We start from the raw sequence: 25,766 nt of genomic DNA on the forward strand, positions 1-25,766 counted from the left end.
CGCAAGAGAAGCGTATGCGCAAATGTTGTTCTTACAGAAAAGTTGCAAGTCGATTGGCTGTCGCATAGCTTTTAACCAATCAACTTCCAACGTTTCTGTAAAAGCAGAATTTTTGCATGCGTTTCTCTCGCGAATGAAATCAAGAATCGAACCCCTGATTAAATAGATTTAAAATCTTCAACCGCATATTTGTAAAACTTGCAATCAACAGCGGATGCATGATTTCTTAAACTTTTGTTCGTTTTACAGTCTAATCAGCTTATGAATGTCGTATTACGACTATATACCTTCGACGTATACCTACCTTCAAACTACTCTTTATTTATAATCTTAATTAATAAATAATCTTAATCTAACGTCAGTCACGTGTGAATTGACTTCTCGGCCTAGTCATTCGGCAGGGCTCATTCGGAATGATTTCTCCAAAGTATCTCTCTGATCAGCTGTAAATCTTAGCCGATCCTTGGATCGATGAAACGAAACGCACAATATTTGCAGCCACCTACGGTGGGGCTCCGTTCATCCTCGCTCGTTGCAGCGACAAGAATTTTCGAGAGTCCTCCAAAAGGAAAATTCATATGGCTCCGGTGAATCCCACGGGACCCCCTGGCGCTCTTACAAGCTTACGAGTTGCCAGAACTTCGCTACCGTACGAAGACAAACAAGCAGGTATACGAACGGTTTTATGGAGTGAATCCTTCGTAAAAATTTATGCCAGGCCCATTATGCGTTCATCATTATTTTACCCCCAGTGGCGGGGCTCATAAATATCTCTTCATTTTGGACGAGCGTGGCGGCGACACTTCCGAAGCCCAACAGGAAGCACCTCGTAACCGAGAATTCTCAGATCGACGGGAAAAAAAACTCTCAAAGAATAATTGTCGGATAATACCGTTGCGCGTTGATATTTATGGCAGGTAACTTAAAAAGCGTAGCTTATTGAAGAAAAGTCACGTCAGAAAAATGTCGCAGAGAGAAAAAACGAAGACGGCGTTAAGAGTTTGGGATTCGTTACTTTGTTCCTTAAATTTATTATCGCAAAAAGAGCGTATTATTGTATCTCATCCGTCTAATGGACGACGAATTATCCCACTGTACCTAAAAGATTCAAAATTTGCATCGTAAACGACGCGTTTTATCCGAAATTCACTCAACGACCGCCAATCACTTCGCTTGCCGATCGCGCTATCGTCTCCCCGGTGTACCGTACGCGTATCAGTAGCAGCGATACACACAGCGCGAGATGCAATCCTCCGCGAGACGACACGTTCCGTGGGCGGCCCCGTGGGCAGAGCCGCCCATTGTGCGGCATTCGTTTGCCAACCACGTGGCAGGGCGTAGCCAGCAGTGGGACCCCACTGGTATCATGAGTCCCAGCGAGAGAGATCACGGAGGCCTCCCTCCCTTCCGCCCCTCCGCTCCTACGTACGGACGTGAGCCCCCCTCGGTGCTCTCTCTTTCGAGGGAGAGACACACGGGACACACGGTACCCCACAGCTGACACGTTATTGCCGTAGTACCCCTCGTAACGAAAGCAACGTGTGCTTTGCCGATTCGTTTTCTTGTTTTCCCGGCCTCAGGAACGTGCCCGATCGCGACGTTGCCCTCCCCCGTGTTCGAGGGCGACCGTGCCCTCTTCGCGCTAAACACCGTTTTCACCCCCTTATACGCGCGGAGAGACCGCGCGGAGAAAGAAAGAGAGCTGCGTTTTATTTGTTCCTTCCGTGCGCGCGCGGCAGAGTCCGTTCTGCATTTTTCTTTTTTTTTCCCCTCTCTTCGTCTCTCTTTCTCTCCTGCGAGTTCCCACTCGACCATCCGTGTCTGCTTGGGACCTGGGACCAAAACGTGCGACCACTCCTCCCTCTGGATCTGGCTCGGCTAAGAGTCTTTTCCTTTTGGGGCGAGCGGCGAGCGCGAAGGACGAGCGCTCTCTGGACGCCGCTCAAGAGCGGCGAGAGTAGAGTTTCCCTTGTTAGTGTGTGTGAGAATAATTGTGTCACTCGGATAACGTAACGAGAACCAGGACCACCGGCATGGACGTTACCAGCGGGATGAGGCCCATCTTTGGCGGATATCCGTTCCAAGGTTGGTTTACGGCGAAAAAAACGAAAAAACGATCGTCGAATTGAATCAGAATCATATTAGCGAAATGATGAACGGCGACAGGCGCTTATTGTTAGTAAAACTTGAGGTGTCCTCTCCCTCTTTCACGTTTCTATAGAAAAGTTTATCAAAAAGATTTCATAATACAGTAGCTGGAAAAATAATAAGAACTTTTTCGGGAGTCGATTTTACGAAAGGTTAGACCTCGTGACAAGGCTAGAAATTCTCACGAGAATGTTAAATAAATTACCGCATAAATGAAAAAGAAAACACACAATCTTTAGACGGTCAAAGCTCAGCTGCATAGATTATCAATTTTTTAAAAATAAATTAATTAGACACTGTGGCAGTTATAATCGTTAGAATCGTGCTGCTCAAATACAATTCCCGATGATTATAATGCATAAATGTTTTAATGGGAAATAGTTTCGCGATTTGCATTTCTTAATTGCGATTCTCAGATCTTATCTGGCCGCGCGCGCGCGCGCGTCTCTGACGCCGCGTGTTCGTACGTATAATAACAGCATGCGTTAAAAGGGTGCATTTGCGTCGAATTAACTGCTGACGTTAATCGTCGCATTTGAAAATTCTATTACTGCGATTAAATAATTTACGCAACGCCACATTCGATAACAATGCAGCCGCTTAATCGTCACGTTCGTGCTCGGTTATTAAGACGATAATTAAATTCAGTCACGATCGCCATTAACACACATTCGATCGATCGTACCGCCGTGTGATTTTGATAAATCAATCCTGTCCAAAGCGAGCGATCCCCGTCGTAAATTAAATGGTAACGCGCGTTCGCGCCGCGCCTGGCCATACATTAAACATTTCTCCCCTTCGCCGCCATTTAATTGATATTCATCTTTAATACGAGCTCGCGCTACGAAATTGAATAAGACAAATCTACATTTGATATTAATCGCGCCCCGCTATTGGACATGGATATTTATTAGGCGTGACAGAATTTTCCCTTAGGCGCATTGTGTGAAACGCATCGCGGTAACGCGAACCGCAAATTGTCGAAACGATATATCCTGTTGGCTAAGTAGATAATTAGCGATCAGATCGTTAGCAATGATAGGTAATGTGATCACATGTCGTGATCGCTGCTTTTATCTGAATCCAAGATCCGTGTCAGTCGATTACAGTTCGACAAATGAATGAAAAAATAACCGCTTGTATAATTTGAGAAAATTGTTATTTAAAATAATAAGAAGGTAAATGTCAAAACCTATGATATACATTACAAAAATATTGTAATTTCAGTACTGGGATTATTAAGAATGCATTAATCATCAAATTCTTCAAATTATCTCATTAATTTTATTAAGGGCCGGTTGTTCCAACCTGTTGGTAAACCAACTAATTAAATCACACGTCTATCTTTGTCTAATTTAAAGGAAAAATGAAGACATATACATGATTTAACTATTAGTTAGTTTACCAGCAGGTTGGAACAACCGGCCTTAAATAGGCAAAACGTGTAGGTTCATAAAATATCTGTTAAAGTATCTGCGACGCAAAAGTCGCAGTTACAGCAAGACGTGACAATTTTTGCTAGGCGCACCGCGGGACGCCCGAGACGGAAGACTCAGAAGGCGTCCCGACGCAAGAGCAGGCCATCCTCAGGTCGGCGTGACAAAGGCGCCGATTACCGTTGTTAATATCGGCCGAAAGCTAACTGGGAATCCCTCGAAAGGGATTCTCAGCCGATCCTCGGTCGATCCGAGAATGGCCCGACACGAGCGTTTCCGTCGACAATGAGATTCCGTCGTCGTTCCGGCCGTACGCGCGCGCGCGCGGTCAGACGATTATTATAATTACCCGTCTCTTCGCTCTCTGTGTACACGGAGCGTCCGTAATGCGTAAACATAGTAATTACGCGCGCGGCACCGCGCGCGAGCTCTTACCCCGGGATGGCCTGATGATACGGGAGCTAATGTCACGTACAGTAGGGTGGCTAATTCGACTAACGATCCGGCTTTATACTCGTTAGTGCTGGAAACGGCCCGGTGCACGCCTCCTCGCGCGCATAACTTCTTCAATTTTACGGCTGTTAGCCGTGTTTTTGGTATCCCCGGCGCACCGGTATGGGAGTGTGCACGCCGCTCCTGTTATCTGATTTCATGTTTGCGCCCCGGTCCGATTCCGCCGTTAATTTCAAGCTCAATCACCGCAATTGCGCGGCCGCGGGGCGGCCGCTCGCGAAACCGCGTTTCCCTCCACGCCCGTTCCCTTCGTTTTTCCAACGAGAACCACGTGCGATTATTCGCCGAGCGTTTCCGCAATTTTTTCCGGGAGAAATAAACATCCGTCTATTTGATATTCATAATACTATGACCGATATGTGTGCTTTTTAAAAATTTTCTTTGGAATTTAAGATTGCAATGTATGTTCATTAATTTAAATTTAAACATCTCTAATTTTTACATTTTGCAATTGTTAATAATTGTGGGTCCAATTTTTGAATTTTATTAATTTTTCGGTTTCTTTTTGCAGGACAAGGACGGATGAATCAGCTAGGTGGGGTCTTCATCAACGGGCGACCTCTCCCTAATCACATCCGTCTGAAAATCGTAGAAATGGCCGCCGCAGGAGTCCGTCCTTGCGTGATCTCCAGGCAGCTTCGAGTCTCGCACGGCTGCGTCTCGAAGATCCTGAATCGGTATCAGGAAACCGGATCTATTCGCCCGGGCGTGATCGGCGGCAGCAAGCCGCGAGTGGCCACGCCGGAAGTCGAGGCGAGGATCGAGGAGTTAAAGAGGGACAATCCGGGAATATTTTCTTGGGAGATCAGGGATAAACTCATGAAGGTGAGCGGAAGAAATCGTTTACGTAATTATTCTGTAATTTATATTTTTTTGCAATAAATTCTTTACAGTGATTTTAAAGAGGACTTTTGATGCTTACATATTAGCATCAAAAGTCGATGGAGAAGGACCAAAACCTACGATTGAAATAATTAATATCGTCGATTATAATCAAGAAAGATAGCCATTTAAGTCGAATAAAAATTCTTTATTATTTTGTAATTATTCGAATAACATATCGGGAGATTCGGGAGAGAACGGTAATAAGATCCCCGTTATAAAAGCCCTCCGGAAAACAGAATCTTAAATAAATGAAGAGGAGACGCTATGTATAATAAAAAAAAGAGAGGGAGACACGAAGCCACGATTGTATGAATACGAAGGTAAAATAGCGATTTCTCTCAAACTGCTGCTTCATTATTCCGGTCACGCGGGCATTTTTCCGGTCCGCGAAAACCCCCGCGAGCCATCGCTCGACCCCTTCGATCGAACGTGGTGGACGTTTTCTGCGCGCTTACTCGTGTGTGTCTCTATCTCTCTCGGAGATCATGCTCAATGGGGCTTTTTAATCTTGTGCACGAGAGGCGAGAGCGGCGGGGTACGTGAGCAGCCCGAGGCGACTCGCGTGTCCTTTAATACTTTACTGACCGCCGTCTACACCCACGCCTCATTGGCGTAACACCTCCGCTCCGCGTCTCGATTTTCGAGTATGCAAATGTGCTTTTCCGTAAATTATCTCTTCCGCGTTGCACCGTCCAATCCCGGCGTATAACGTCCCCTGACGATTTTCCGATAGAAAGAATAAGAAAAAAAAAAGAGGAAAGAAACGCCGTTCGTACGCGATGCTCGAGGAAGATATTACCGCGATGAGAGAGAAGATTAATTACTCACGCGACATCAACGTCGACTTTGAGGACGTATTTAATTATGAGTTGCTATCGAAGTAGGCGTTGGTAAATTATAAAATGTAAGGAGAATATAAATATACAAGAAATTGAAAGTTTCTGACCGGCAAAAATTATATTACGTGAGAATGATTTCTTGTCCTGCTGTCCTCGATCTAAATATGTTAACTACTTTTTCAGTAAAAATACTTTATACCACGTGAGGAGGATGAAAGCAGAAGATGGTGTCACCAAGAACTATTAGGAAATTAATTGATTATTTAATACGGCTTCGTCACGTTCGACGTGAATCCTTATTGACCCCCGAGCTCGTCCTGCTTTTATTTGCGATCATGTCGATCGTCTAGCTCGGTAGCACTCTTCTCTCGAAGCAACAAAAGTTATTAGGTATCGGATCTCGGGGGAGGGGGGCCACGAATATATATCTACGTGTCTCCGCGATAAGATCGACGACGGTTCTCAAACCGAAACCGTGCGAAATTCCGATAAGATGGGATATCTTGTCCCCCTTTCAATGCCGAAACGCCTCTCCCTTGCCGAGGGCGACCTACTCGATAGAGAGATAAATCTTGTCCGAAAAGACGCATCGTGCATATCAACCGCAAGAGAGCGACAATAAGGAGAAAATGTATCAATCTTCGGAGGACGAGTGTGCGTGCAAAAATACACGCGAGAGAGGAAAAGGGAAAGAAAGATTGTAAAAGAGCCAGTCAGAAAGAGAACGAGAGCGAAAGCGCGAGTGCGGAAGAAAGCAAGGCATGAGCAAAACGAGAGTAGTGGCGCGAGAGAGAGAGTGGAGGAGCGTCTGCGAAAGAGAACGAAAGAGAGAAAGAAAGCGATGATAAAGAAGAAGACGTGAAGGCGAGAGAGCGAGAAAAGAGAGCTCGCGAGAGCGAGGAAAAGCGAGCGAGAGAGAGAGAGAGAGAGAGAGAGAGAGAGAGAGAGAGAGAGAGAGAGAGAAGCCGCCGAAAACACCGTTCGAAAAAGGAGAGCGGGCACGGACGGCGGATTTACGAAGGGCGAGACGACGAGAGGACGACGAGAGAGCCGTCGCGTAGAGGAGGAACGAGAAACGGTTTCGAGAACACGTACGCCGTTGCAGTCGTGGAGGCAGGCCGGTCGTGGCCGGCATTAATACGGCATTTAATGTTGGAAGGGGGCGTTCCTGGGGCCCCGAGGCCCGCAAGGCGCCTCTCTCTCCTCGTCGCTCCCGTGGTCCAAGCCGCCTCGCCGGGTCCTACGTTTATCTCTCTCTCTTTCCTGTCATCGCCCGGGACCCGACGCCTCAGCCACCACCGGGCAGAAGGATCGTTATTGTTTCTGAGATCGGCGATCCGGCAGATAGCGATCGACACCGACGACCCCCTTTTCCTTTTTTCTCTTCTCTTTTTTCCCCGTGTCTCTCTCTCTCTCTCTCTCTCTCTCTCTCTCTCCCGCTCCTCGAATCGCCCGCTCTCCCTCGCGTTCTTCCTTCTTCCACCCGCTCTTCCCCCTTTTAAATCTTCGGCAAAGGCGAAAGGCAGTTCTTTCACCTTGGCTCGCAGGATAATGCTCACTCGATCTTTACCACGCGCTTTCTTTATTTATCTCGTTCTCTTTAGCGAATCGCCCGTTCGGCACGCACTCGATCGCCGCGCCGATAACGCCGATCGGTATCGGCGCGTGCGTACGTGCGGAGATTTTCGCGGCTTCGCAGCGGGACGATCGCCGCGGGTAGGTGTGGCGACGAAGTTTTCTCGATACCCGATATGGAATCATGAGATATGAAGAAATCTTTGAAACTTTATACGAGCTTATGACCCGCGCACTCTGCATCCAATATATATCTCATGCAATCTCAGTTAAATGGACTCGATCTGAATAATCTTGATCTTGATCGTGATATTGAAATTATATATAAATCTGCTTTTTATATCACAAAGAACGACAGGTCGAGTTTTGAAACATCGTAAATCTCAATAAACCACGAATGCAATTTTTCTTTTCGTTTAATATATTTTTTAAAAATTAGATTTAAATGTCATCTTCATATGTTTCTTCTAAACGCCGTGTATAATGTATATTATTTTCTACGGAACGAAAGGTACTTATATGAAAGGCTTGGATCGGACATTGGATACCTTATACTTGATCGCTATTATACTTCCGTGTGGTGATTCTACGGATCGCTCACTTTGCGGCGGACATCCATCAGCAACCGCGTTGGAATCGTTGAAACTGCAATTATTACGATGAAGATGATGGCTCAACGGAGATCCCGTTTGTGATGTTACGGGCCTCTCGTAACGGTCACTTAGAAGTACACTGCAAGACTAACGCCAAAATCACTGCAGTTGCAGAGGAAGAGAGTCCAGTCTTTCGCACAAACCAGAATAACGGATTTCGCGAATGATTGTTTGCTGAATCACGAATTCTTCTCCGTATTCCGGAGATATGATTAAAAACTGGCTAACGATTCGCCATTCAACCACTCATCAAGAATGCTGAAGATGACAAATACTTCGTCGCAGTAATTTAACCAGCAATCCTAATTCTAAGCAGTAATCCCACTTACACTTGATAATTCATTTGTCTCACGTCGCACGTATAATTAAACCGCAATCACAGTCAAAGTAATCAAAGCCATTCGAGGCAAATCTCTCACTCACCATAAATACCATGAAATGATTTTAGGAGAGCTTACTCGCCAAGTGAAAAATCAAATGATATTTAACATTAAAACAATTTTATTTTTTACTTCGTCGTATTAATTTGATTTATTTCGCGTGGAATTCATACGATGATAAATTTATACGTTTCCTCAAATAACCAACGAGTCTCTTGTCGATGATTCCTGGGATCCTCATCACGATCGTTCGCATCTTACCTGCGCCAATGACGTAACAAAATCCGATCGCGTTGAAAATGTTGCTTTTATTTTCCATAATTATATCTATGCGTTTCGTCACTGAGCAACCTGGATCCCGCGAGTCTGAAATTCTAGTGAACACCGTATAACGGTGCCGGGGCACAATGTATAATAATGCCGATTCTCTCAGCGCGGCGCAAATGTGTATATGCCGACACGAAAATAATCGCGCCAAATTGTAGTGCAGTAGCCTGCAGTTGCAAATGCCACACGCGGGTCGTCGACGCCATATAACTCTACGATCGATCGATCCCTGTTCCCTCGATCGACACGGAAACGTACAAGGTTTTGCGTAAGCCTATAGCAATCTCTATCCGGGATATTGCAAATGTTTTTACGCGGAAATTACGCGAATTTAATGCGAAAACAAAACGCGATAGAACTGTTTTATCATTATCATAATAATAGCACCGCCGTTTGTCTATATCTACGGAAATTATATATCCTATAATGGGGAATCTTTGCAAACGATTGCCGGTTCCGTCAACGTTGAATAATTCCAATCGCGAAATAATTCGATTTGATTTCTAGCTTTCTGCTTTTAGAAGGCAATCGAGATCGAGTCGTATTCATTAGGCTGATCATAAGTTACAACCAGTGGTTTTAGTAATGAGGCAATAAATTGAATTATATGTAGTTCGTTAATAAGTAGCTTGATTTGCACGCAGGAGGGTTTCTCGGATCCACCGAGCGTCAGCTCCATTAGCAGGCTTCTTCGGGGTGGACGACCAGGAGATGACGGAAAGAAGGATTACACTATCAATGGCATACTAGGCGGCGGTAAGTCTGATTGTGAGTTTCTTTGTATTCCCTTTACTCATTGTAAGTTTCACTTAAGAAATTCTACACGCGCATTACGATCCGTATACGAATTTTCCAATAAATTCCAAATCGATGAGTCGACGTCAACTCTCAGCCAATCCGAGTATCTCTTTACGCGATCGTTATCCGCTCGCGAGAAGCAAAACGAGCACACGAAATAGCGCGAAAGCCGCGTAAAGTTCCCATCGGACAGTCGAAGGGTTAATTACCCTTTTAGGCTGTCAGCAGCGAGAAAGAAGTCCGCGCAGCGGGCCCAATATAGCAAAGGCCGTGCCGGCGCGATATCGCGCGAGAAATATGGAACGCAGGAGGAAGATAAGATAAAGAAAAAAAAAAAAAGAACGAGAGACGCGCGATCCATCGTCTCGAGGGGCATCAAGAGCTTTTAACCTCCGCCGGTCCCTGTGGACCCAGTTTGACGTACGCGAGCGTATATATATATATATACCGGGGCCTTAAGCGCCTCGCTGTTAGGGACCAAGTTAGCTCGAACGAGTCGGCGGACCGGCAGGATTTAATCTCCGGTGGGCGTGAGCAGGATTAGCCAGGTTGCCCACACATCCGACAAACGGATTACAGAAGTGTCAATATCTTATGGGGCGCGGGGATATTTTATCCTTCGTCCCTCGTCCCGTCCTTCCTCCTTCCGAGATTTCCGTGATGCGGTTTTATCCCGCGATGCGTGGTTGCTCGAAGGCATTAATAAAACTTCCCACAATGCTTCTGAATACGCGGAAAATTGTGCAATTTGTTAACTCTTTGACGAATTCGAAGCGAATCTCAATCTTTATGGAGATTAAGCGGATCTCAATGTTTTCTTTAGTATTTCCTTATTCTTTTAGAGATACAGAATATAAAAATAATTTTATTAATTTGCAATTTGCCAAAATAAATGAACACAAATCTCTAATGTGTATTGATGATATAATTGATGATATAATTGATAAGCATATACGTATTGTTTTTATCATCTAATTTGATGATAAAAAAGTTGATTATTGAAAAGTTTATTTTATTCTACATCTATGATAAAATTTATAAATTATGTTGCATACACACGAGTTATAAAGGATTATTTCAAAGATTATGTGAAGTCATAGGCTTTAAAATTTAACGATACGACGAACGATGACTATTCCTTGCAAATAATAAAAATTATATAGCAAGTTACAAATAAATTTATTAGATCGCATGATTCTAATCATAAATACCTCCCATTGAGCCTCTCGATCGAGATCTCGTTTTGATGGAATATCCCGATTCTTAAGCCGCGGGCGCGCACGATTAGCTACATGTTCCAAACGCGAAGCGGGAATCTGTTTTCGTGATTGATACAGGTAGACACGGTGGAATTAGCGGTTACAGGTGTCCCAAAGTCTTAAGAAGTCAGGCGGGCGAGGATGCTGCCGGGGTCGAGAAAAGATCCTTCGATCGCGGACCGTCGAGAATGTGAGGAAAGAGTCTCGAGAGCCAAGAGGCAAGAGCGGGCCTCAAGGCCCAGGGGCTCCGCGAGGGTCCCGCGGAGATCAAACGGGCCGCCTGCCACACGTCGACAGCGGTGCTCATTCGCGGCTCCCCTGCCCGTCGTCCCCGCGACGATTCTTTAATCAATCTAATCGCGCAAATTGGTTTTCGCAGCGCGCACATATCGTTTCACGTAGATATCTCGCGCAAGTGATCGTTTTAGCACGATTCATTTTGGACATGAGATTCGAGTCGAGACCGGAGCGTGGAGACGGAACGGCGGTAAAAAAATATCGCGCGGTCATAAATAACCAGAAGCAGTCGATAAATTTCGAAAAACAATAATTAACGTGTCTTAAATCGGGGCGCGAATTTCGCCAATAAGAAGGCGCCTTTGTGGAAACGCTAATCGCGTGACGAGTAAACCGCGCGGAAACCGTCAATTACGGATGCATATCGGTTTCGACGCGGTTAATTATGCGCGCCGCTCGCGATGTGTAACTGCCCTATACGCGCTTCCATAATTTTTACCCCCAAAATTACAATGATAGGAATCTCGGCCGCTCGCCCCTCGTCCTTGCCGTGCCGCGCCGGGCCTGGTGTAAAAATGAATAATTATTTAACGAGCGGGTTCACACGCCGATCTCATTCACGCCGCCGTTTATTCGTCATTAACCGCTTTCGCGGTCGGTAAAATTGATTAACGCCGATCCGCGGCCGAATTAAAGCGCCGCGCCGGCGATGCAATTTATCCGCGCCGCGTTGCGCCGCAATTCGCTCGTGCGAATTTCGAGAGACAAGAGCGACGTCTCTCACCGTATACCGTGAAAAATAAATAAATTCCGAAACGGACGTGACTCTTTACGACTTCCTGTCATCAGTGTTAAACGAAAAGAAGCACTTAAGTGGCACTTATTAAAATATCGCGAGTGCCGTTACAAAACGAATAGTTTTCACAGAAATTTATTAAGTAAAAAGAGTTCAGTAAATCTATTTAGAAGGATACGTAAAAGGCGATTGGGATTTTTGTGCGCAATTGCTAGCGAATTATCAAGATACCATTTTGTCAATCTTAATTTAACGAAAATGTAAAATAATAATTAAGTCTGCGGGATGAGACTGGTTCCACTTTTATTTCGCGCGTGGTGAATATCGGCGACTTCGACGAAAGGCCAACTCGAGCCGCTCGATCAAGCTTCCGCTTTCCCTCATGCCGCTTTCCAGATAAGGGTGAATTACTATCGCGCTCGTCGGCGCCGCTGCCGTGCGGTTGAATAACTTACGGGCGAGTCTGGCCGCGCGCGCGCGCGCGGCGCGGAATAGGGAGCGAGGGGGCAATCGTGATAGGGAGCACCTCTGGACGGATATACTCGTAGTATGGCGGAGGTGTCGGTCAGGGTATAGGTGTCGGCAGGCAAGCAGGAATGACACGTAGCCTGTGGCTTTCTTATTCCTTCTTATTCCGTTCCTTTGGCCTCGGCCGCCGACGAGGGATTAGCCTAATGGGTCCTGCCCACCCCCCTGCACCATCCCTCCTCCCCGCCCCTCTCGCGCTGCACCGACACACGTGTATAATATGTATATTCGTTCTGATCCCTCTCTCGCATCACCTCTTTCTTTCTCTCTCTTTCTCTCTTCCTCTTTCACCCCCCCCCCTCCTCCTCTCCTTCTTTCTTTCTCTTTCTCGGATCTTTTTCTCTTCGACGCGAGATCGGGCCGGGAGAATATCCGCGCGATGAACAACGCCGCTAAGTGATTCACAATCAGGTTTATTGATTGTATCGACGATCGACGATCGCTCTCATCGGGAATGCGCCGCCGCGGCCGCCGACGCTCATGGGATACTGTTTTTGATGTTTAAGCACACTTCGGCGCACACCGCGCCGGGATCCCTTTTCTTACGCGCTGCCGACGCCCCGCTCGCATGATTCGCAATCAAATTTGCAGATTACATCGCGCCGGCTCCGACGTCCACATTGTTCGGCCGTCGCGAGTTGCCTCAGCGCGCTATTATCAAGCCGCGCGCGAAGAGTCAATAAGATCTTTCGAAGCCGCGATAATATCGGGATGGATCCTTAGTGCGCTAAAAACGGTGATTTGCATGTTATATTAGTGTTAAGCAGGGTCCACATTATCGAGCCAAACCGCGAACCGAGTCCCGAACCGAGCCTCGAGCAGAACTTGCAGACGAACCTCAAATCGAACTCCATCGCGAACCGCGAACATGAGTTAAAATTTTTTGAAGTCAAATTTCGTATTGAAATTTATAATAAAATTTATATAAATTTTTAATACATGTATGCAAAATGCATATTTATATTTACAATCGTATTTTTTAACATTGCAATATATATATTATAAATTTATTGCGTATTTATCACAGGTTTAGAGTATGTTTATGCAATATTAATTCTAAATTTTGTTTTATGGTTTGAAAAGGAATTAAGTTTTGAATACAGAAAAATAATAAAAGCACATATACATATATTCACTCACCTTTTCCTGTTTCCATACTTTTTTTATTTTTGCTTTTTCTTTTTGCAGAGATGCCAATAATGTCGTCATCTTTTTTTTGCACATGTCACTATCACATTCGAGTTCTTTACTTATTTCTTCTTATAAAAAAAGTATGAGAACAGGAAAAGACGACTAAATATGTGTATACATATGCGTGCTTTTATTATTTTCTTGTATTCAAAGCTTAATTCCTTTTCAAACCATAAAACTATATTTAGAGTGGTACCAACTATATTTAATATTGCACAAACATACTCTAAAAATCTATGATAAATACGCAATAAATTTATAATATATATTGCAACGTTAAAAATACGATTGTAAATATAAATATGCATTTTTTTAATTGTTATAATGTTCGGGATTTTTAGCGTCCCGTATATAATAATCTTTTCTGCTCATAATCACTAATTAATTTTAAACATTTTTTATCAGACCATTCCATTTTGTCTACCAGTAGTCGTGTAGACTGCACATACGTGGATAGAATCAAATACAGCGACTGGGCAATTACTCACGTTTTCTTTCATCGTTCATTTTTTGTTTTTTGTCATTATTTGTCTAGCTCGAAGCTTAACTACCAGTCTACCACCCGAGAAAGCGTATAATCTGATCATAAAAAGCATCTTTTGATGTTTCGTCAGAATACCGACTTTTGGTGGGACACTGCGAGCCAAACCGCGTATCATCAAAATCCTTGCAGATTCGTGGGGTGAGTACGCGATGGTTCGCACTGATGTTCGATTCGAGGTTCGCGAGCCTCGCGCGAGTCCGTCGGCTCGACAATGTGGACGCATGATCGGCTCGCAACGAAGTTCGGCTCGCGGTTCGGCTCGATAATGTGGACGCATGATCGGTTCGCGGCGAAGTTCGGCTCGCGGTTTTGCTCGATAATGTGGACCCTCCTTTACCTTCGCTTTACCGTGTATCGAAGTAGAATCGATCATCTCGACGAGTAGAAATTAAATTTACTGCCCACGTAGAATAACGTAAAACCTGATTGGACTATCAAAAAAACATTTGTATATTTCCTGATCAAGTTTGGATTCTGCGGCGCGTTATTTTTACGTCGGTCTGTAAAGAAAAAAAAGAGAGAACTTTTGCAAAGAAACGAGATCAACCACATATCCCTCTAATTTATTCACGACTTCCTCGCTTTATCAACGTCGTATCGGGCAATGACACTTTGTCGCTCCACGGTTCGTAATCCTTATCTCCGGGAGAGTTGCGAAACATCGCGGTTCGAGAGTCGACACATCGACGCGATGAGGAATGCGAGAGGAGTCAGTGAGCGATTACACGCGGGCGAGGAGAAAAAGGACGCAAGGACGCGAGAAAGGGAGCAGCAGAGGGCCGGGAACGTCGGGGGCTGCAGATATCAAAGCGTGTATCTAATGCGCCGCACGAATCGGGCCGCAGGCCGCAGGCCGCAGGATCCGTGGACGCGATCCTTGTCACGCGAGCGTATAATCCTCCGAGAGCGATGTACATACCCGTATCGTACGACGGGTGTCTTTACGGACGCGGCTTTATCCCTCAGATTGAATTAAGAAGGAGTCCGGAGTTTATGCGGGATAATCCCTTCGGATTGATTGATAATTACTTACTCTTACATTTTACGCCCAACTTATCGTGACATCTTTTTTCGAGGAAACCCGCGAGCTAGTATTGTATAATCTCGATTTACAATTTAAATGTATGTTTTTACACAAAGCAACGGTATTATTTCTTTATACTATTTTTGTACTTATTAATTATTCGCGTATAAGTGATTTTATTTGTCGATCTTCTGCAAAGAAGCATTTCAAATGTCGGAGATGTGTTTAGATATCAGCTTTTTGATCTTAATCACTTGAGACATAATTGCAACAAGGTATGAAGCGCGCAGATGCAAACTTAACGACTACATTGTCGCTTTAATTCCCCGCATCGCCTCTGTCGTTTCCTCTGAGAGCCACCTCACCCCTTTCGTTTCTCGGCCCGGCGCAACTCGTCGTACTCTTCTCTTTCATTAAGCCGCGATTTAATCGGGCACACTTTAAGAGTCGAGGCTCGCGCGCATGTTACGGAAAAAATGCTAATTATACAGCAACGTCGCTCGAGGACGATCAATCGATCATTCTATAAAGGGACTTTGTACTCGAGTATTTTTGCGAACGTATACACCTACTTGCAACTTGTACATCCGCAAACGTGCAAAAAAATATCTTTTATGTTTAAGTATTTATGCTTGTGAAGATAACGGCAATATACTTTTTGCAAATGCGTGATAAGAGTATCATTGAGACTTACATATGATCAAGAATCGTGGCACAGAAAAAAAGAATATTCTTGAGTTGAAAATATCTTTAGTTTCAACGTGGAAATTAATTAATCTTGATATAATATTATATTGCTTCAATGAAGTAATTTTATGTAATTCAACCAAGAAAAAAGTTGAAATTTTTATAAGAAGACTATAGATTGTTGTGTATGAATGAACGCGTTAATTTGAGCATATAAGTTTTGATTTGACACTTTTTTTCTCTGTAATCTCTGTATATATTAAACTTGACATTTTCAAGAAATAAACCAAAATCTTTCGTGTGATTCGTGTCATTTAAAGTGTTCAAGAACGCGGCAATTCAGCACCAGGAAAACTCAAAGAATACTCCTCCCACCGCATATTTTCGAAGAATACGCTCAGCATTAAATTTACACAAATTGAATTCCATCTGTGCTGTCGATATCGAAACAAAAAAAAAGTCGGCACCTTTGTGCTCTTTTAAAAAGGCCACCAGCAATGCGGTTTCGAAATAATGAGCGCGGTAGCTCGTTTCATCCCGAGGGAGGCATAGTTAACCACCTCATAATTTTAGTGGTCAGGTCAATGGATAGGTCGAAACTGACCACGACGCTGTCAACGTTCACTTGAGGCCTGTGTTATGAACGTAGGAAAAATGCTGCTCAAGCAAATCTTCATTAAACTGCAAACTAATAAGAAAAAGAAATGTATAGGTATCGAGAGCTCGGTATACACGATCGTCGATCGACGCACAGGACATCTTCTGTGAATTCTTTATTTCCGTCCGCATTGCACTTGCGTGTGGGGTACGGGGACGAATACATAATAATTCTCAGAGTCATAATCGAGAGGCGATTGTTTGTGGAGAAAGGAACGGGACTCCGGCAAATAAAAGAAAAACTGTGCACCGTCATCACAACTGCCCTTACACGGACCACCAACGACGACGACGCCGGCCGAGAGATCGCTGCCTCGGAGAAGTACCTAACGCGGCCTAATTGTTAGCGGCCCGTCGTTGTACCGGTGAAAAACTGTCATCGAGATCGGTCCAGCACACACACACAACCCTCGTACCCGACTACCGGTCTCTCGTCCCTCTTCCTCTTCCTCCCTTACGCGTTTCTCACACGCACGGCGCGTATACACGGGCGTTGACAGGAAGACAGACCGTGGCTCACGAATGTCAACCGCTTCGCAGGCTCATTGTTGGCGTTTTTGAGGACATTTGTTACCATTTAGGGGACCTCACACACCGCATCCCGGGGACCCCCATGAACGGCGGGAGTGGGAAGGTGGTGCCGTGCCGGGAGAGGAGGGCTAGATTTATAACCTACGGAGGTGCGGCACCTTTTCCGCCATTCAGCGGCCGATTCGACACGCGGAAAGCAAAAGGGAGGCGCAGGAAAGCGGCGGCGATCTACATGCGACAACCGATCTGCTGCTTGCGACCCCGGGGGTGACCGTTGTGTCGTGATCCTCGGCGTAGACTCCACCCCGCTTTGGAGGAACGTCAAGCCCACCGAACTGTGCGTGTGTTATATCTTCGAATGTCTTGGTGCAAGTGTCCCCGCTAAATATCCGATTTCAGATCCCACCCATCTCGATCGCCGTGCGCCGACGGACGGCAGACGGCAGGGGAAGATCGCTCGCGCGTGTTCGATGGCGATCGACGAAACAAACTCTCCATGCCTGGATACTATACGTTCTGAACTAGCGAATCTTGTATTTCTATTGTACTTTCTGACGATCGTGTTACCGTGTAACGATGTACAGCGTTTCAAGAGCAAACGCCTTAGCTTTCGCCGTTAACAATAACGGCATGAGTCATTTCGCTGTATTTACGATAATCTCGCTCCGCGATCAACGTGTTAATCGCGCAAAATGACTTCGCGTACGCTACGGATGGTACGGCGATGATGGCATTACGGGGCCGCGCGTACGTGCGATCGAACGAGGCGACCGCGACAGGACGCGCGTGTACGAGTGCAACGCACACGCAGCGGGGATGCTGACCGGCACATTTCTGGATGACGTTGCTACGAATGAGATATTTGCTCTCGACACCGCGGGACCGCCCCCCTCTCCCCCTCCTCACCCCGTAATTGATTACACGCGTCTTTTCACGCGATCTATTCACGGCCCGATCGGCCGCTTTTCATCCTCGTGAGGCCGATATTGATTGTGCCTATCAACGGAACCAACCAACGACGGTCCCGAGGCGCGCGCTCGCGCTATAATGCAGGCGACAGGGATCACCTGGAAGTGAAGCTGGTATAATTCACCCGCCGATGCATAACGCTTGTCGTTCGTCGACAGCGCCCCGGCTCCCGCCGGATCTTACATCATCGCTGAATGAGGAACGACAACGAAAATGTAAAAGTAAAACACGTGTCACCCTCGCTCTCTTCGGGCTCGAACAGAATAATTCATAAAACCACAAAATTCTCAAAACGCCCCGCTCGTCGCGGCGGCAGATTCTTATGTAAAAGAGCTCTCCCAGCTCTCTACGAAGGAGCGACGCGAAATGAGAGATATGCGACGGGAGGGCGGCCGCGGTCGCCACGGATAGGTCAAGCTCCGGTGATGATCCAACGAGTCTCGGACACGGAGAGACTCGCGGCTTAATTACACACCGCGGCATAATTGACATTTCCAGGCGCCGACGCGCTAACAGGACGACCGCGCGCGCGATAAAACAATGGCGTGGGCCGGGGCGATAATCTATAAAGCGTTTCATCGAGTGCCCGCCTCCCTGTCCCGACGGGGAGCGCATTCGTTCTCTCATTACAAGTCCGACATATGGGCACCTAAACGATCGCACGCATATACACACACGCGCGCATAATACTCGATCTTTCCTGCCTCCTGCTCGCGCTCACGGGCAGAGAGAGCCACCTTTTTTTCTTCTTTCTTCCGGCCGCGCCGGTAGGAGCGGGACGAGGAGAACCGGACGGGGATCCCGTGGATCGAAGGGAGACGGGTAGAGCCCTCTGAGAGGACCGCCGATGTCAGAGGCCGCGCAAAGGAATGCTGACTCGCCGAACACCGCCGCCCTGCCTCTCTCGAACGTCCCCGCGGCGCGCGAGGAGGCCGAGGAGCACACCTGGTCCGCGCTCCGTGCCACCCCCGTCTCGCCGGTGCGCGGTGCCGCGGGAAAAGAAGCCGACCGAACGAGCCAATAATGATAATTGATAATTAGTCGCACTGATATCTGCGCCGGGTAGACGTCCCGACAACGAGGGACTGACGCTTGAGCGAGAAGAGCGGAAGGTGTGCCGAAGCGCTTAAATATATAGGAGTGTTAGGACCCTGTGATGTATCTCCTTCTTCCTAGATTTTGGTCTGTAATCCTTACGCTTGGCCACAGGAATGTGACTATTGCATATTCGTGATTTAACATGCCGAGACAAGAAGCTCATTATCATTAATTGAAAAGTTAATTTGAAAGAATACGTGGCACCTAAAGAAATTTTAAGATTCTCAGAAAGTTTTCTAATTTCATAACGTTGACTCCTTTCACGGGAAACAGACATTGCAATTTTGATTGCAAAATAATATTAATGTTTATAAATATAGGAGTGTTAGACTCTGATATATCTCCTTCTTCTTAGATTTTAGTCTGTAATCCTAAACGACGACCACAGGAATGATTCACAGGAATGTGAATATTGCATATTAGTAATTTACCATGCCAAGATAAGAAGCTCATTATCATTAATTGAAAAGTTAATTTGATAAAAATACGTGGAACCTAAAAACATTTTAAGATTCTCAGAAAGCTACCTAATTTCGTAATGTTGACTCTTTTCACAGGAAACAGGCATTACAATTTTGATTATATAATGCAAAGGTATAATTTTGATAAGGCCATTTTGCATGTCAAGAATTTACGCAGAGAATTTTACGAAAAATCTCAAAACTTCTTAGATGCCTGCATGTGTAAACGACTGTAAAGTAATTTGTTCGTGCTTCGATTTCCTCTGTCCCCAGCATCTTTTGCGATATACACTCGCGCGATTCACACTGTCTCACCTTCGTTTCTTGAAAGGAGTACGAGGCCGTGGTCCTCGGTGCATTTTAATCGCGCGGCGCGCATCTTCTGGAAAGATAAAGGTGGTTACGTGATGAAGTGACCTTTTTCCGGCGACCGTCAAACGGCGGAGGATCTCCCTTTGGCGGCATCTTTGGCGGCTCGTTCACGTTCCTCGGTATGACAAACGGAAGAATGGGAGAATAGCCCGGAGACAAGTTGCATCTACAGACAGTAAAGGTGACGGAACCCAGGTTTAAATTCCTGTCACCGGCCTCGTCGTCACCGCACAGGTGGCGAGAAGAGGGAGACGATAGTCAACGTCGAAAGATGTCCATCGTTTTTTCTTTTTCTTTTTTCCATAACGCACCTGAAGACGCGCGATGACTGCAAGTGCGCGGCAGTCAGCTCGATGACTCCTCTCCAGTAACATTTGTCGCATCGACACCGAAAGTCGAACTCGCTTCTATTCGAAAATTACATTTCCGCTCGACGATGCCGTTCTAGAAAGCGAGCGTGCTCTTGCAAAGTGAAAATTACCCCGTAATCGATCAGCGTTTTGAGATTTGTACTTGGAACGGGAATCTCCTGAAATCGGAAAATTCGTTTTATTTATATCGAACGTCATTAGACGAGAACACTATCCTTAATCACTATCGTTGTGCGAAATCTCTGCGGACGCCGAAAAGCATCCGCTTTTGTCTACCTCCGCTGAAAGCCTCCGGGCGTTATTTAAGTTCGACTAGATGCCGGCGCATCCGCCTCCATGCACACAGAGGCCACATTGCGTTTTGACAAATGTAACGCCGCACAATAAGTAGAATGGAGTCAGGCTCAAAGGACGGCCGCTGGGTTTTCTTGTACACTTGAAACCCGCCGCCGCTAGTTTTCATTTCCCCGCCTGGCGAGGTGAAAACCGCAAGGAAAGAGCATCCCTCCATTGTGCGCCGGCAAGATTCGGGGCAGGTTCTACTGTACGCGAGAGAAATGGCAGGTTCCTCGGGAAGATATCTGTCGATCTTCCTTTGCGCGAATCACATTTCCACAAACGCCATATGAGACAGAGGCGTCTCTCGACCTGGCGACGACGTAGCTCGGTTAAAAGCTCGATTCCACTTTTCGCGCTCATCTTTAGCTTCTTAATTAATAGAAACAGGGACCTGATCGTGCACGGATCAACGCCATATTTATTAAATTGATGTACCCTCTCTAATTAGGCGATTTAATAATTCCTTTAGGGAAAATAATTGTCTCAAATTTTCTTTTTAAATCCGAGCTATTGTATAAATCTTGAGCTTTACGTCGAGATCGTACATGTAATAATCTACGGACCTATACGAATCTCCTCCAATCTCCTCTTTCTTGTTGGGATCCCCGAATAGTTCGAGGAAGAGACCTCAGGCGATCTCAATTGAACGTTAGCTCGTAAAACGCGGATCGCGAACGAAAAATCGGCTGAACGGCCGGCCGGACGGCGTAAGAAATAGAATTACTGTCGTCGCCGTTTAATTCCGCATCGCGGAATCGACGATAGCGCGCTGGCGTAAGTGGGCAAATAAAAGAGCGAGCTAATCCCCGTTCGTTGTGCCGGGGTGGATTGTCGGACGTCACAACAAGCCACTCGTTGCTCACCGTTGCGCTCCCGCGTGCGTTCGACCGAGCGAATAAAATCGTGCGCATCGAGATTAAATGTTATTTCGTAACAGATGAAACGGAGACGAGAATGGCAAGGAAAGCACGACGTTGTCCGGCTTCGATCGGGACAATGCTTTCACGGGAACGCTCGATTGAGCGACAATGGGACGATTGTGGGACAATAAAGGGAGGGAGTCGACTTAGGAGTAAATATTTTGGCGAAGGTAGAGCCCGGTCAGTTTCTACCGATGGTCCCTCTTTGCATATACGTGTTTGTGTGTACATGTTCTTTTTCTCTCGTTTGCTAGAAAAACGGACGCACGAGCTGCCGGTTCTTTCAGCCAAATAGTTATCAATGACACGGAGGTAGAAGCGTATCGCATAGAAAATGTTTACGGAACGAAGTGCTGAATGCGAGGATATTACGAGGTTCGCAGGATTCTTCGAGGAGGATTTAATTCTAACTATCGAATGATTGAGCAAATTGAGGCATGACGTTATTGTACGTTCTCGGGTAGAAAGACTGGGCTTTCTATGGGAAATAAGTTTCGAGACGCGAAGATTAACTTCAATTTAAGATAAGTGGCCGTACACGGCGGAAAATGTGTGCTCAAATTCTGAGAAGAATAAAGGAATTTTCAAGAAGAGATTCTCAATATCTTTAGACAACATATATATTATAATAGTAGAAAAAAATCTCTTGAAATAAAAAATTGATTCATAAGATATATACATTAGCGGAGTGCGTCTTTGTTAAGTTGTTAGTTATTCTAGACGCTGTCTCATATAAATTGTATAATTTCCGTAATAATAAGCGGAAAAATTTTTATAGACAGAAAGAGACGAAGAGACTATCATTATATCATCGACGATAAACTCTTCAAGAAACAACCGGCCTCCACTGAAAAAAGTGGTCGATCATAAAACATATCAAAACTATGAAAACGAGGCAAGATGGCGGTGAACACGGTGGTAACCATTGCTCGCCTTTTACGAGCACTTTATGGATGCTTTAATGACTGCGGTATATATGTAGTATACATGCGAACGTATGCAGAACGCATAAAGTTGTTTCGTGCAAGCAGAGATAGATTGGAAAGACTTTAAATTAGAATATGTCAGAATTCTTGTTATATTTACATAAAAAGATGAATACAGATTTTTCAATTCATTTTGATAAACGACTCAATTGGCACGTAAGATATGTACGAAATAAAATATTTTTATAAATCATTATTCGCTGCACGACGAATTATGAGAATAAACCTGTGACGATACGCTGGGACTCTTTCTGAAATATTAGGTGAAACCTGTTGAATTCAATCGTAGGAAACAATTAAGCCGTAGGAAATACGATGACTGTGCGGAATGGCCGTCGTCGGATACGCGTATTATACAAATGATGATCATCTCGTCTCATCAATATACCATTCAGAGAAAGAGGCGAGTTCATCGGCGATGCAACGGCGGGCTCAGTGACAGAGCGGCTTTTTCGACGATTTATCGATTAGCAGTGACGGCCGTTTTAACACCAATTAATAATCGCCGCGGAATTTAAAGGATCGCCATCGTTTTCGACATCGCGAAAATCTTCCCGGTTGCAAATACGCTCATAATTTGCGAATCGATTCGTAAATGGTATTTCTATATTTGACTTTGTCGCAGATTTTTATTTTTCATCAATTAATAGTTTCCGTAGAGCAGGAAAAGATTGGAAAATTCGCGATATGAGAAAACTAGGAAGTTTCTCATTTTAACGATAAAATACCGAAGCGGTATACGATTCTACGAACTTTAATAATTTGCATCTAAAATAGAAGCGTTCGTGGAATACGTAGTAATACCGACGTGTTGAGAACATATGTATTATATTATACATATTTTGGATTTAATTTCTTAAATGTCCTTGTTTATTAATAACTGCAGAATTAAGACAACGTTAATTACGTTTAAGAGATATACTCGTACCGCGATTTCTGAACTCCATTAATTAGATTTAACTATAAAAGACTTTCCGACAAGTCGTTCGTGGATATTCAGACGTCATTCTAAATTTCTCGAATACTTTTCTCTGAATTTCTTGAATGTGAGACAATGATCGTCACTTTTATGGTCTTTAGGTCGCTGCGGTGACGACTCTGACACGGAAAGCGAGCCGGGCATTCCACTGAAGCGAAAGCAACGCAGAAGCAGAACGACGTTTACCGGCGAACAGCTCGAACAGCTGGAAGCTGCGTTCCACCGAGCTCAATATCCAGACGTTTACGCCAGAGAGGAATTAGCTCAGAGAACCGGACTGACGGAGGCGAGGATTCAGGTGAGCATCGGTTAGCATAACATTAGTAGTCGACATTAACGTAAAGTACATCACATTGAATATGACAATTCAAATAGAGAATTTCCGGTATTCTTTTACCAATCCTTGTTAAAAGCAATTTTAAAAAATATCTATCCCTTACAGAAATTTAATACTGTAAGTGATTATTTGACTAGTGATTAATTACTTATTTCGAGTATTAAAAGTACTGTTTTTAATGATTTTAATACTCAAAATAAGTAATTAATTACTAACCAAATATAATCACTTACAGTATTAAATTTCTATAAAGGATGTCTTGTAGATAAAAATTATTTTGCTGACCAATATTCTATAAGTTATTTGAGTAACGTTGATTATAATTCAAGTGTGAACCCAAGAAAGAGCAAAGAACGGCCGTATAAGAGATTCGAGGAAGCAATAAAAGCCGGGATATTTTGCACGCGCTGTACATACATTACATACAGCGCGAATATCGGAGTAAAAAACGCGATTTCCCATCAAATCGATCCCATCGCGAGGGTGCAACCGCCAAGTGTCATGCGCACCGTTTCAGGTGTGGTTCAGCAATCGCAGGGCGCGACTCCGCAAACACACCAGTAGCATAACGCACTCGGTGGCGAATCTGCCGTTGACACCCTGCCAATACGCCGCGGCTGGCCACGAGCTCGTTCAGATACCGCAGGTGCCGCAGATGCCGGGCGGAATACCGCAGGTACCCACGACGTTGCATCACAGCCCGACGACGCTGCACCAGGCGCCTAGCGGCGTCCACCAGATCCCCGGCGGCACCACGGTCGCCCAAATGGCGAGCACGATGGCCCAGGTGCCCACCACGATGAGCGGCGCCCTTCAGGGGCACGCCGTCACCATTTCCGGTCATATCGGCTCGCTTCCGGCGCACGCGGCCTCCGTGCAACTCGCACAGGTATCGACGATGCAGCCACCCGCCGCGCACGGCGCGCCGACGTCGCTCTCGCACAACGCCGGTGAGTACCTACCTCGTGACATCTGCGAGTTTCCGGGTTCTTGGAAGAAATCGAAAGACCATATAGTGTAGCTGAAGATGCCTTCATGTTTTCAATATTTTTTTGAGACCCTTTTATTACCATGGATCTCTAATAACAAATAAAAGTGTAGAGTTGCGAATTTTGAATTTGAAATGCCAATACATAACGAATGCTTGACTCAAAATCTTACGTGTCCGACATTCCACCAAGCTCGAAGATACATCAGAGAAAGCATATGATCTATATTTCGTCATTGATCTTCCAGGTAATGCCGATTGGTCCAGGGCGCAGCTCGGTTGGGGACAGTTCAATCATTTCCAGAGCGGCGAGTATGGCCCGGGACACACCGGCAGTCATCAGCACGCGAGCTCTCAGAGTACTCAGCCGAGTACTCCAAATGCGGGTACAACGCCGGACTGGTACGACCAAGGTTACGATTACGCTCAGCACGCTCAGCTTAATTATCACCGTAGCGTGGGTGGAATATTTTAGCCGATCGGCTGTTGTACAGAGATTAATTACAAATGATGCGCCGAAGGTTGTGCATACTTTTATTGTATACAATTATTATTGTATTATATTATTGTATATAATTATTATATTCTGTATATATAAGATTGTAAATTGATAAAGAATTTATATTAATATAGTATTTTTTATTCCCTTCCCTGAAATGTTAACATAATTGTATAAATACTTAAATAGTTGCATTTCTTTATTTTATTATAAATACTTGACATATAACATTAAAACAAAATAGGATACTTATAATTCAACAAATCATAAAAATACGTAATAAAATGTTTATCTGTTATGTATATCCGTATTGATATTTCCTTTCTTCCTCCTTGCTTAGCAACGTTACAAATCATATGTTTTATTTTGTCAGTAAACATCAGGTGATATTTAACGATATTGTTTAACAAAGATTGAAAACAGGGCAAAAGTATTTTCG

The 25,766-nt window shown here is 45.0% G+C and overlaps 1 protein-coding gene across 1 annotated transcript; it reads left to right on the forward strand.

The window, feature by feature from the left end:
* Positions 1-2,033: 2,033 nt before the first annotated feature.
* LOC112463988 (protein gooseberry-neuro-like) lies at positions 2,034-25,350 on the forward strand. Its single transcript, XM_025030725.1, has 6 exons — positions 2,034-2,085; positions 4,609-4,922; positions 9,401-9,512; positions 23,605-23,801; positions 24,358-24,790; positions 25,077-25,350. Exons 1-6 carry the CDS (start codon positions 2,034-2,036, stop codon positions 25,301-25,303), a joined length of 1,335 nt encoding a protein of 444 aa, XP_024886493.1. The 3' UTR covers positions 25,304-25,350.
* Positions 25,351-25,766: the final 416 nt, after the last annotated feature.

Source organism: Temnothorax curvispinosus, unplaced genomic scaffold (assembly GCF_003070985.1).
Source record: "Temnothorax curvispinosus isolate PA1 unplaced genomic scaffold, ASM307098v1 QBEX01013816.1, whole genome shotgun sequence".
Classification (NCBI taxonomy): domain Eukaryota; kingdom Metazoa; phylum Arthropoda; class Insecta; order Hymenoptera; family Formicidae; genus Temnothorax; species Temnothorax curvispinosus.